At 35.7% G+C, this 13,053-nt stretch overlaps 1 protein-coding gene across 1 annotated transcript in view; it reads right to left on the bottom strand.

Moving 5' to 3' along the window:
* Positions 1 to 13,053, bottom strand: part of IQCM (IQ motif containing M) — a gene marked incomplete at its 3' end in the record, with an annotated part of 223,658 nt that overhangs the window by 107,506 nt on the left and 103,099 nt on the right. The window contains exon 5 of the mRNA XM_039223934.1: positions 467 to 557. Within this exon, the coding sequence (XP_039079865.1) occupies positions 467 to 557 (91 nt within the window). The remainder of the gene's footprint in view (positions 1 to 466; positions 558 to 13,053) is intronic.

The following is a 13,053-nucleotide window of genomic DNA, read 5'->3' as shown; positions in this document are numbered from 1 at the left end:
GGAAAAAGCAGAAGCAAATGCCTGTCCTAAAACTATGTTCTACAGGATTAATCTCACCTTCTGTTAGAAAAAGACTAACTTTAAATTATTAAATCAAAAAGAAAAATTATAACTTAACTCTGTTCCATAATTGCTACAGATGAGTTATTAAAATTCCAAACTTATGTAATATTATCATAAAATATGGCATTTTTCTTGAGAAAGCCACAAATTGGATTTGAGCTTATGCACTGTAAAACCCAGATGGTTTGCTTAACTACTCAGACATCCTCCAGTTCAAAAGTTAATTGAACTGAAAACTAAAATTTTGATAATTAATATGCTTTAAGGGACTCAAGCAGAAGGATAAATTAGCCTCCTGCACAGGGTGTTAATAGACTTGAGAAACTACAACAATTGGTCAGGAAGTACTGGCACAGTAGAATAAAACTATACATTTTTGACACGTTAGCTAATTACTCATTACCTGGCCTTCTCATGGTGCTGATGCTTTTCTCTCTCCATTTTTTTACTCACTGATTCAATATTAGTCACGATTTTACCCAGTTTAACTTGTTCTGGAAGCAAAAAAAAAAAATAAAAAACCCTTTAATTGTATACTCTTCATTGTTTTCAAGTTCTAAGTGCATTTTTTGAATTAAATTGCAAATCACAGATTTTTTAATAACAAGGGGTACAATATTTTTTCAAACAAATTACCAACACAAAGATACTCTAAAAACACATTTGAGTGTTTCTTTTTTCCCCATGCTCCTTAGATGTTATGCAATTACTAAAATTTAGTACTGAAAGTATAGAGTAAATGAACTGCATATATCAGAAAGGAGATAGCTCCCCACAAATTGTCTGCAGCAGCACAGCACATACCGATGAATACCAACAGCCCAGTTTATACATTTCAGCATTATTATCATCATTATCAACATAAGACTTAGCTTTTAAGGATAGCTTCCTATTTTAAAATAATTTAGCAATCATTAGTTAATGTAAGTAGGAATATTCATCAGCTGGATAGAGCAAGGCTGAAGTCCAGAAAAGGCAAAGTTCTGCTTTAAAAAAAATCAAGTTTTAGAGTCTAAAGAGAAATTGACATAAATATTTTAAAATGCCTATTCCTTTCTACTTTGTGTAGATAAGAGAACTAATATAGTTTGAAACATTATAACAAAGTATTAAGTCAATACTTATTAAGCACCTTCTAGCTACCAGCTCAGGTATAAGAGATATATTAAAGATACAGGGAACTTAGGAAGTGAAACCCTGTTTTAGAAATATTTACAAAGTAGTTGGTGTGTCAATACTAACAAATAGAAGAGCATAGTCAACTATATTATGTTAATTTAGATTTAAAATAACACAGAATATAAAAAATTTGGAGAAGTGGAAAACAGAATGTTAAAATTTATTGACTATTTATATACCAGGGATGTTGATTAGTATTCCTTGTAAATTGTCTCACACTTAAGCCTCAGAACCAGTTTTTGGCATTTTCGTTTGTTTGTGTTTTTGGTGAAGTACAGTGATTACTCTTTTTTACACGGAAGGAGAGCAGCTTACCCAAGATCTGGGAAGTTAAAAAGTACAGAGGCAGGGCTCCAACCTCTATCACTCTGACTGTAAGTTCATTCATCACTACAGCCCCTGTAGCTGCAGGGGGTAGCCCTCAGCTGCCTAATCAGAGAAAGAGGATCATTTCTGTCTTGCTTACTTTGGAGGGTAATGAAAGACCTCAAAACACATACTTGATGTAAAGACACACAGTAGATGGAGAAATACATTAAGAGGAAGAAGTAGGGAAGGAACTTATAAGTTTGGATCCTAAAAATAGAAACATTTAAAAATATTTGCCATATGCTAAGTGTGCTAATTTCTACATATGAGTTATCATATTTTACTCTCACAAGCACACCATAAATTAGGTTCTATTATTATCCCCATTTTACAGATGAGTTAAATGAATCAGAGAATGAGATTAACTTCCCCAATGTTATATAGCTAACAGTACATAGAGTCAATATTCAAACCCAGAGAGGCAGTCCTTGGAGCCTGCATTGTTAATCAATATGACACTCAATATGCATATTTATTTTATTTCAGGAATATCTACTGAGTGAAAATTGCTATGCTAAGTCCTAGAGACGGGATATGTAAGGCATAACAATTAATAAACATGATTGGCACTCTCAATGGATAGCCCGACTAACAGCAAAAATTACTGCAGAAAAGCAAAGGAGACAAAGGATAGGGAGGAAAGGTCACAAGAATGTGTGATCCAAAGATCTAAGGAGTGAATGTTACAGTGATGCTAAAGTAAGTAAGACTGTGTTACTATAATAATTAATAAAGCAAAAGATATGCCCATTTTGTTGTTTTTTTAATTAATTTATTTTTTTAATAATCTTTATACCCAACATGGGGCTTGAACCCAAAACACTGAGATCAAGAGTTGCATGCTCTTCTGAGTCAGCCAGATGCCGCTATATGCCCATTTTTAATAAAATCTGTTAAAAACTTCAGGCATGATCCTTATAAATGCTAAACTAAAAGTCCTCTACAGTAGCATTTAACTAAATCATGTTAGGACTGCATCCAAAATAAAACAATAAGTATAGTTATATCCCTTTAAAAAAAGAGATTTCTAGAAAGGCAATTAAATCATATTTTAAAAATCCAACATTACTTCTAATTAGTTTAATAAGCCTTTAGATGGGGAATCAGACTTATTTTGTGACTTTGGGCAAATTATATTATCTCAGAGTTCATAACTATTCCCTTTATGTAAAATCTAGTCTCTAAACCAATTATAACAAACTCTAGAATTCAATTCTGGAAAGTAAATCATAAATCACTTCTGGTTAGAATGATTGGTAAATAAGAGACAAACAGGGAGACTGGGAAAAGAAAATAAAGGTAAAGCAGTAAATATTCAGGGTTTTTGTAATGAAATCAAACATATGAAACATATGGCATTGGAAGTGACTTAACACTATGTACCACGCTTTCCTCAGAGTTGAGATGCAATGGACCAGTCATTCACTTGGAATCAATCAGCATTTGTTTTCTTCACTTCTGACTATTTTGCCTGTCTCTTCATGGACTCATTTTGCTTTGACCACCGCCAACTCTTGTGTATGCCCCACAGCTCTTTCTTTGGCTGCCTTCTAACCCTTTACTTGAATGATTTGGCCAATGCCCATGGCTAAATTTATCATCTAAATAAGTGTAGATGCCTCACAAAATCTATATATCTTTCTAGATTGCTCTCAGGTGTCAAATCTGAATAACCAACTATGTCTATACACATGTCCCAAGACATCCCCATTAAAATGTCTCTCTCACAATTAATAACACTACCATCCATCCATCTACTTGGAAGTTACTTATACTCATTCTCCCTCAATCTCCTCCTACAATCATTCATTAAATCCCTTTCATCCTTTCCCAAACATAGGGCCTCAAAAACAGACCTCTGTCTTCTCTCCTTTGAACACTTATTAATACCTTCCTCCCTTGAATTCTTTCCTCAAACTACAGTACCCTCCAATCCATCCTCCTTACTTTCCATAAGTAATCCTTGATTTTCAAATTATGGGATTTTAAATTATCATTGTCATTTTTTAACTTTTTAATTCATTATGAGTTTTTACTTATTTTTTAATGTTTATTATTTTGAGAAAGAGAGAGTATGTGTGCATGCACACACAAGCAGGGGAGGGGCAGAGAGAAGGGGGGACAGAGGATCTGAAGCAGACTCTGTGCTGACACCAAACAGTGAGATCATGACCTTGAACCTAAGTCAGGCACTTAACCAACTGAGCCACCTAGGCACACCTCACTGTCACTGTTTTTAAATTTAATTTCACTGTAATCAGACATGATGTACAATTCTAAATTCTTTGAAGTTTATTGACTCCTACTCCATAAAACAGTGTGTAGTCAATTTTCACAATGTTCCATATTTGTCTGAAAATGTATATCCTCTCATTGTTCTATATTGATCTACTAAGTGACCTTTTTTGTTTATTTATTTGAGACAGAGAGAAAGAGAGTGTGTGTGTGTGTGTGTGTGTGTGTGTGTAAGCAAGGGAAGGGCAGAGAGAGAGGGAGAGAGAATCCCAAGTAGGCACCATGTTCTCAGCACGGAGCCTGACATGGGGTGCAAACTCACAAACCTTGAGGTCATGACCTGGACTGAAACCAAGAGTGGACGCTTAACTGACTGAGCCACCCAGGCACCCCCAATAAGTTAACCTTCTTAATGTAGTCATTTAAATCAATTTTTATAACTTTACTGATATGTCTATGCACACACATATACAAATGTATGTATATAATTCTTTTTTATAGTTTATTTATTTTTGAAACAGAGAGAGACAGAGCATGAGCGGGGGAGGGGCGGAGAGAGAGAGGGAGGCACAGAATCTGAAACAGGTTCCAGGCTCTGAGCTGCACAGAACTGTTCCAGCACAGAACTGTATGCGGGACTCGAACCCATGCACCGCAAGATGATGACCTAAGCCAAAGTTGGACGCTTAAACGACTGAGCCACCCAGGTGCCCCTGTATATACATAATTTATCTTTTGCTGGACCATTTGCAAGTAAGCTGTAAACAGTATGACATTTTATTGTATAGCTCCTAAGAACATTTCTTACACATTCATAATCCCCACCCAAGAATTTAACATTGATAAAATAATATTATCCAATAAATTCACTATACAAATTCCCCTAGCTGTCCCCCAGATGCCCTTTATAGATGCTTATTTATTTCAATCCAGGATCTAAACAAGGATAATATACATCTCTTAGATCTATCTTAACCTAGAAATACACTGTGAATATGGTAGCCAACAGACTATGACTACTGAGTCTTAAAATGTGGCTATTCTGAATGAAGATGTACCATATGCGTAAATACACTCTGATTTTCTAAAATTTACTACAATATAATATTTCAAATTAAAATGTTATATTATTTAAATATTTAGGTAATATTTTCCTATATTGAACTAAATATATAATTTAGTTAATTATATTACTATATATAGAATATTATACTATATATAATATTATATATTATTTTATAACTCATGAAATTAATTTTACCTGTTTCTTTTTACCTTTTTCCATGTGGCCCCCCAAAATTTTTAAATTGCATCTGTGGTTTGCATTTCCTTTTGACAGGACAACACAGACCTAGAACATTCCTCCTTTTTTCATCTTGAAGGCAATTTGAATTCTCCCCATTGTTTCTTTATGACTAGATTAAGTATTTTTGACTGGAATAGTACAGAAGTGGTATGGTGTCCTTCCTATTACATCACATCAAAAGGTGTTACTAAATTTGGGCATTTGATTTAGGTGGCAACTGTCAAATATTTCTATTATAAATGTACATTTTCCCCTTGTGATTAATAAATATTTTCTGGCTGATACTTTGGCTGTTCCAAAGTTCTAATTCAGGTGGCTAAAAGCAACCAATCTTAGTTAAGCTAGACCAATGGAAGTTAGTAGGAACCTAGTTTTCTGGAATTTTGAATTTTAATAATTCAGACATAGGATACTGTAAAAGGGAGTGTTCCCCGTCACAGCCTGGCAGAGATTGGACAGGACCTTTCCAGAAAACTTAATTCAGGAACTTTGTATCATGAAAATAGTTGGGCTAGAAGAATGTTAATGTCTCTTCAACACAGAGACCTAACAATACTAAGAAAGTGCTTCACACAGGTTAAATCCAGAAACCATTCATTCAAAAAATGAGATTTTAGATTTTGTATATTGAGTGATTATAAAAATGCTTTTCTCACCTTTCTCTCTTTTTAAGACCCATTGTTTAAATTATTTAATTTCATATGAATTAGAATAAAATTTAATGTTGCAAATTTATAGCAGATTCATTACTCAAGAATGACAGATTGCAATTTACTGACATTTCACATTCTAGTGTGTGGGCTGGGTGGATGTCATATGATTTTCTACTGTTGGAATTTGTAGCACATGTGTGTTATATAGAATGCCAATTTCTCCCTAGACTGTGAACTCTTTCGTGGTCTCTTGAGGACAGGGATTGTGTTTTTAGCCAACATCCACTTATTCAATCATTAATTCAACAAATACAAATACCTTTAATGTAACAAGCAGTTTGCTAGGCACCAGGGATGCAAGACATAATGTGGGGATTATGAAAGCAATATCCTAGAGAATTCAATAATTAAATAATTAATTATACAAATAATTGAGTTAATTCCAATTGCAGTGCTAAAAAAAATCTATTTCCATTATCTCATACAGTTAAGACAAGGAATGAAATATATCCTTTCACTTTTGTAATTAGGAGGCTTAGGTGGACAGTTAAAGGGAAGGATAGAAGTGGAACCAAGATTTCACTTCTATGAAGGAATAAACTTACTGGAAATAATAAATGTAGACTCTTCTTTTAAAAGGTGTGGTTTGGGGCACCTGGGTGGCTCAGTCGGTTAGGCATCTGACTTTGGTTCAGGTCATGATCTCATGGTTGGTGAGTTTGAGCCCCATGTCGGGTTCTGTGCTGGCAGCTCAGAGCCTGGAGCCTGCTTCGGATTCTGTGTCTCCCTCTGTCTCTGACCCTCCCCCGTTCATGCTTTCTCTCTCTCTCTCTTTCAAAATTAAATAAACATTAAATTTTTTTTAAAAAGTATTTTGAAGAGGAGGAGAGAGATGAAATGACCATCATGGGAACATAAGTTTGAGAAAGAATGTTTTGGTGTTGATATATTTTTAAGATGAAGAGACTTTAAGATGCTTATATTATAAGAAAGGAGAAGGTGGAGACATAAAATAAAGAAATAATCTGTAATTCATAAGGTAGACTCCTGACAAGAAGGGAAGGGATGGGATAGAATTTAGCCATAAATAGAGAAAATAGATATTTTTTTCTTTTAAAGAAGGTAGATAAGGTTTTAGGTAGCTATGACTAAGCTTCTAGAGAGTTCACCATCAAGAACTTTATTTTCTCCATGTAATAGGAGGTAAGATCATTTACTGGGAGAGGGATATAGAAGTCTGATAAGGATCTTCAAGAGAGTGGCAAAGATTTGAAATAAACAGTAAGTTTGGTGGGTAAACAAACTGACCAAGTTTAAATAAAAGTCTTTAACTTTGATTACCTCTTAATGCAGCCATCATCATCACAGCTATCACTTCAAAACAAAACCAAACAGAGGCGCCTGGGCGGCTTAGTCGGTTAAGTGTCCGACTTTCGTTTGGGTCATGATCTCGCGTTTGTGGGTTCGAGCCCCGCATCGGGCTCTGTGCTGACTGCCAACTCAGAGTCTGTGACTCCCTCTCTCTCTGACCCTCCCCTGCTCACGCTGTCTCTCTCTCTCTCCTAGAAATAAATAAATAAAACATTAAAAAAAATTAAAATGAAACAAAACAAAACCTTCTCTTTGCTTTATAGGAAAATGATTAAACTGGCCATCTACACATAAGGAGGAAGTTTGCACTTCCTCACCCTCAGTTCCGATCCACTCCCAATACAGTTTGCTCATACACCACATCAAGGGCACAATGACTTCCACGCTATCACTCCCACTGGACAAATCTCTGTCTACTTTTTCCTGGGTCTTCAGCAGTACACAATGGCAACGGTAACTCTCCTGGGAAGGGAGTACATTGACACTTTCTTCTGGTTTTGCTCCTATGAAAACCAGGCTGCTCATTTTCAATCTCCTTTGCTGACGCATCCTCTTTTATCAAAACCTCTAAAGAATGGAATGCCTTGAGCCTCTATCACAAGTCCTTTCATGTTAATTTCACTTGTTCCTTAGGAAACTTCATCTACGTCCTTGGACAAAAATTATGTCCATATAGTAAGGACTCTAAAACTTTATTGTCTATACCATACCTGTCCTAAAATTTCGGTCATGTGTATACAACGGTCTTACATGTGAACTTGCATGTTACTAAGCATCTCAAATATATTTAACAGAACGCTTGATTTTCTCTCCCAAACTGTTCTTTCTTGTATTTCTCATGTCTGTAAATGATATTATCATACACCTACCCATTCAGATCAGAAACTCCTTAACTATCATTAAGATATATCTCAAATTTGGCCATTTCTGTCCAATTTCCCTAATACCACAACAATTGCTGTTATAATACTGCATAGAAAACCAAACCAAAAATCAGTGAATTACAAGTTTAGATTTTTGTTGCTCATAGCTCCTCAGCTTGGCCAGAGCAACTCTAAGTCACCTGGCTTAGATGGGTCAGGCTAGAGACTACAGCTACCTGGGACACAGTTTTTCATGGCAGATTGAGGTATAAGAGACAAGTTAAAACACCAATACATTTACAGCTATTGTTTGCATCATGTCTTCTTACCTTCTATTGACCAAAGTAAGCACAGGACCAGTCTCACAGTCAGTGGGTCATGGATGCATACTCCAATCCAAGATGGAAGAGGGAGTGAATACAAGTTGAATAATAACCCAACCTAAGCCCAACATTAGGAGTGAAAATAGGGGCGCCTGGGTGGCTCAGTTGGTTAAGCATCCGGCTTTGGTGCAGGTCATGATCTCAAGGTTCATGGGTTTGAGCCCCATGTCAGGTTCTATGCTGACAGCTTGAAGGCTAGAGCCTGCTTCAGATTCTGTCTCCTTCTCTCTCTTCTCTTCTCTTGCTCACACTCTATCCCTCTCTCAAAAAATAAACATTTAAAAAATTTTTTTAAAAGAATAGGAGTGAAAAATAGCTTTCTGGTTAGTGTAGTTTGCTCTAGCCTCTACTACTTCATTTTACACATAGAGCTCAACATATCTTGTTAAAATGTAATTCTGATCATAACATTTGCCTTAAAACCATTTAGTCACTTTCTACAACTCTTAAAACAAAAATCAGTTCCTTGCCATTACCTACAGGGCCATATATCATCTGATTCCTAGATATCTCTCTCACATGATTTCATATCACTATCCTTATCTTCTTTGCCATTACTCTACATCCACAATAGTTTCCTTTCAGAATCTTCAATGAGTCAATTCCTGTCCCCTCTCAAGGCTTTTCCACTGCCTGGATTTCTCTTCATATTGCTGCCAGTGATGTGCTGCAGCTGGCTTATACAGCTTTCAGTGGCCGATTGTTAAATTTTTAGAAATTTTTGCAATCGAGATGTTAAACCCTTGGTAGCCTGAAATTAGCCACAGTGGGATATTTACACCATGAAAGTCAGGGCATGTTACATCAGGCTTTTTTTTTTTTTTTTTTTTTTCCAGAGCACTAGTTTACTAGCACACCACTGGTCTTCTTGAGATTTCACATCAAATATGAATTCCTCAGAGATGCTTTCAAGACATCTGCATCTAAATATATCTCCACAGTCTACTATATCACTCTATTTCCTTGATGGTGATCTTTGTGTTTTATGATTATCTTCCCTATTCATATGCTTTTTGCCAATCCTACCCCAGCAGGATATAAGCTCCCTTTTCACAACTAAATCATCAGTGTCAAGAAGAGTGGTTGCCATATAATAGATGCTTAATAAAGAATGAATGAATGATTGAATGAATGAATTTTTTCTAGTATGTTATTAACTATTTATGAATAGAGATATCTTTATTCCTCCTCTAACAAATGCATAGCATTTTAATCAGAAACCCAAAAAGTGTTAATTGAATAAATGAAATAATTTATTAATGCATTTACCAGGTACAGATATAATGAATTTTAGTCAGAAAGGGGATATGCTACACAAGTTGTCTGAATACTTCAGATTTCACTATATATTTTTCTACTCCATTCTCATGTAGGTATTATTGTCCACAATATAATATCATTCAACTAATAAATGGTAATTGATTATCTCCTTCAGCCATGTGCCAAAGACCAGGGAGGTTGTAATAAAATGGGAAAACATCATCACCACTTTCCAAAAGTTTATATTCTATTAAATACACAGTAAAGATAATCATTCATTTATTTGTTGAACAAATACCTTAAGTGCCTAGCTTAGCATTTATTAGGTACTCAATAAATGTTGAATGAAAAAAACAAAACTCTTCCAGGAACCAAGAGCAGACTGAATTAAATAAAAGAGAATATAAAGTTCTATATGATGTCAGAAGAAGAATACTGGAAATTAATATATGTTTTGTCAGTACAATTTAATTCTACTATGAGATCTCAGTGTGCAAGACAATAATGCAAAATGCACTAAAACAACAAATATATAACTATTTTCAGAAATCTAAAAATACAATGTAAAAGTAGTGAAAAAGAAGACAAAGAATATACAACTCCAATAAAGTTTAAGACAATTTACTCAAGTATAATCAATTCAATATCTACCAGGTACAAATTATTATGTTAACTGATGCCCTATTTTAGGAATCTGAATCTCACCTCTAGGTGGGTATACTGCATTACTTATTAGGATCACACAGAAAAATGTTTAAGAGAACAGAGAGACTTGAAGGGCTATAAATTTGAACTTTATCACCAGTATGACCCTCAGGAAGTTTTATCATATCTCTGAGTTCATCTTCTTCACTTGTAAAATGCATATGATAATAATAGGTTACCATGAGGACTGGATGAGTAATACATACAAAGGACTAGCACAACATCAGGTACACAGCAAATGCTCGATACAATTCATGGTGGTGATGGTTCAAATAACATGACATTGATTATAGTCCATACAGGATATGAGGCAGACATGTAACATGTTATAAAGTGAAAGCTATATGTGCTATAAAATAAAGTGCTACCAAAATACTATATCAAGTATGTAAACTTTTAGTAATTACACAATGTATTGAAAACAAAACACAAAATCATGTGCTAAATAAATATTCTTATGCCTAAAACTTTTCTATCAAGCATTTGTTTCTCTCTTATCTAGTCATAAAATACAGCAGTACTCATTAAGCCTTTGGCAAATCAGGTAGCATACACTCTTCCCCCAAAAGGGAAGTAATGCCAGATATCCCCTAGTGAAATACCGGAATCACTACCAAGTAAATATCATAGCCAAAGGCTTAACAACATTGCCCAGAAGAAGTGTACTTATATTGATCTTCTTGGGCCACCCTTTCCTATAAAAAAATGAAACTTAAAAAACAAACAACAATAAAAACCAAAGATGTGGCTACAGTTAAATGACTCTTACAAATCTGAACTTTGCTCGGTCTTACTGGGCTCTGGTCCACTCGATGGAAAAATACTGGTGTATATCCCTAATCAGCCAACATTGATCTTTCCCTTACACAAAATTAAAACAGGTGTTAAAAGATAATTCTCCATGAATATTTTTACTTTTGTGTACTGTCAGGGCTTTCTGGGCAACAAATTCTAGCACCTAGGTTAAAGAATGTTTGAATGACAAACAACCAAGTAAGTTAAAGATAGAGACTCAACAGACATTTAGAGGCACCTCCCCTGGAGACATTTATTTACATTCCAAAGACTAATAGACATAGGAACCTTCACTTCATCTCCTTCCCCCTCCCCCCATTAATTTAACATTTATAAAGAAAGCACTTGTGAGCTTTTCTTGCATTCACTCTAGCTCTCTTTTTCCCCTTTCTCTCTCTCTCTCCCTTTCCCTCTTTATCTCTCTATCGTTTCCCTCCTCCTCTCTCTCCCTTCTCTTCTTTCTCCCCCCCCCTTCAGGGAAGGAAGGGCAAATGCACTAAATGCCCCCCAAATAAGCTCTAAGATTCATAACTGCAGAGTTCTGCTTTGTGGTACTAACTCCACTATACAGGAGGCAGAGGGAAACTGAGGTAAGATGTTCTGAATAATTAAGCCTGTCTCTGATACATAAATCTCATTTTTCTTACCAAGATAGGTGGATGTGGATGGATGGATGGATATAGCCAGGTAGGTAGGTAGATAGTAGGTAGGTAGGTAGATAGATGACAGACAGATAAAGATATAAAGCAACATAAGCAGGATTGACACGCTCCTTTCCCTCACAGATGAGCCACATTGAGGGAAGTTAAAGAACTGACTTCCAGATGCATGAGTGTTCCATCTAGCTTTGTCAGGTCACAACTCATCATACCTGTTCCCCATGCTCCCTCCTCACCAGGCAGGGAAATCCATCTTTGGGTTAGGACTTCAAAAACCTTAGCACTATTCTCTTTTCACTTATAGTTGGGTACCTACTAAACTCTCTAGTACTAAACCATTCTGTTGCAATAGCTCTCAGTTTTTAAAACAACTCACTACTAATGCTCATTCCTTCAAGGAATGCATCACGCCAGAGTATGAGATACTTAAAGTGAGCAGTGTGGGCATATGGATGAGCAAACTGCGGTGGCTGGTCCACCCCTGACCTTGGGTAAGCCACTTAGCCTCTCTAAGCTTCAGTTTCATCATTCTTAAAATTAGGGAATGATACTTATGAGTGTTATAAATTAGATTCTAATGTGTTCAATGAGTTGTAAACTATCTGCATATAAAGTACCGCCTGTATAGGCACTCAGGAATAGGGAACTGTTGCTGCTATCATTGATGTTTATATTGTCTCTTTTGTTTTTCACAAAAACAAAGCATAAATTCCTCTGCACTTGCTTTACCTAGCAGGACTCCTGTACCACTAAGGCCATCACCAGGAGGACCCAAGGGACCTCATCTTTCTTTCTTATTGTGTCTAATCTAGAGAATACAAGAGACTTGCTAATAACCCCAAATCCCTCTGAACATATTTCCTAAAAGTGAGGCATAAAAATACTCAAACTGAGTCTCAGGGGCAAGTAAATATGTAACAGGACTTCTAGCACAGCCTCTGAATTAGATTTTGAGAACTCAAAGATCTTATTTGACCCTACCTAGAAGGTAGCAGTCATCAGGAGTAGGTGACAAATATAAAGACAAACCAATGTAAAACTAATTAAATTCACATGTTAGGGAGAAAACTACAAGCATTTGCGGAGAAGCCTAAAATGCCAAAGCCCTTAATCATAACCATTTAGTAACCTTGACATGTCAAGGAGGGTATTCATTTATAATCTTATCCTTCACAGCAGATATTCCTGGAGTGAGAAGGGTGTAATTACTAG

This window comes from Hyaena hyaena, unplaced genomic scaffold (genome assembly GCF_003009895.1).
Source record: "Hyaena hyaena isolate Hyena2069 unplaced genomic scaffold, ASM300989v1 scaffold_1511, whole genome shotgun sequence".
Classification (NCBI taxonomy): domain Eukaryota; kingdom Metazoa; phylum Chordata; class Mammalia; order Carnivora; family Hyaenidae; genus Hyaena; species Hyaena hyaena.
This window is presented reverse-complemented; position numbering and strand designations above follow the sequence as displayed.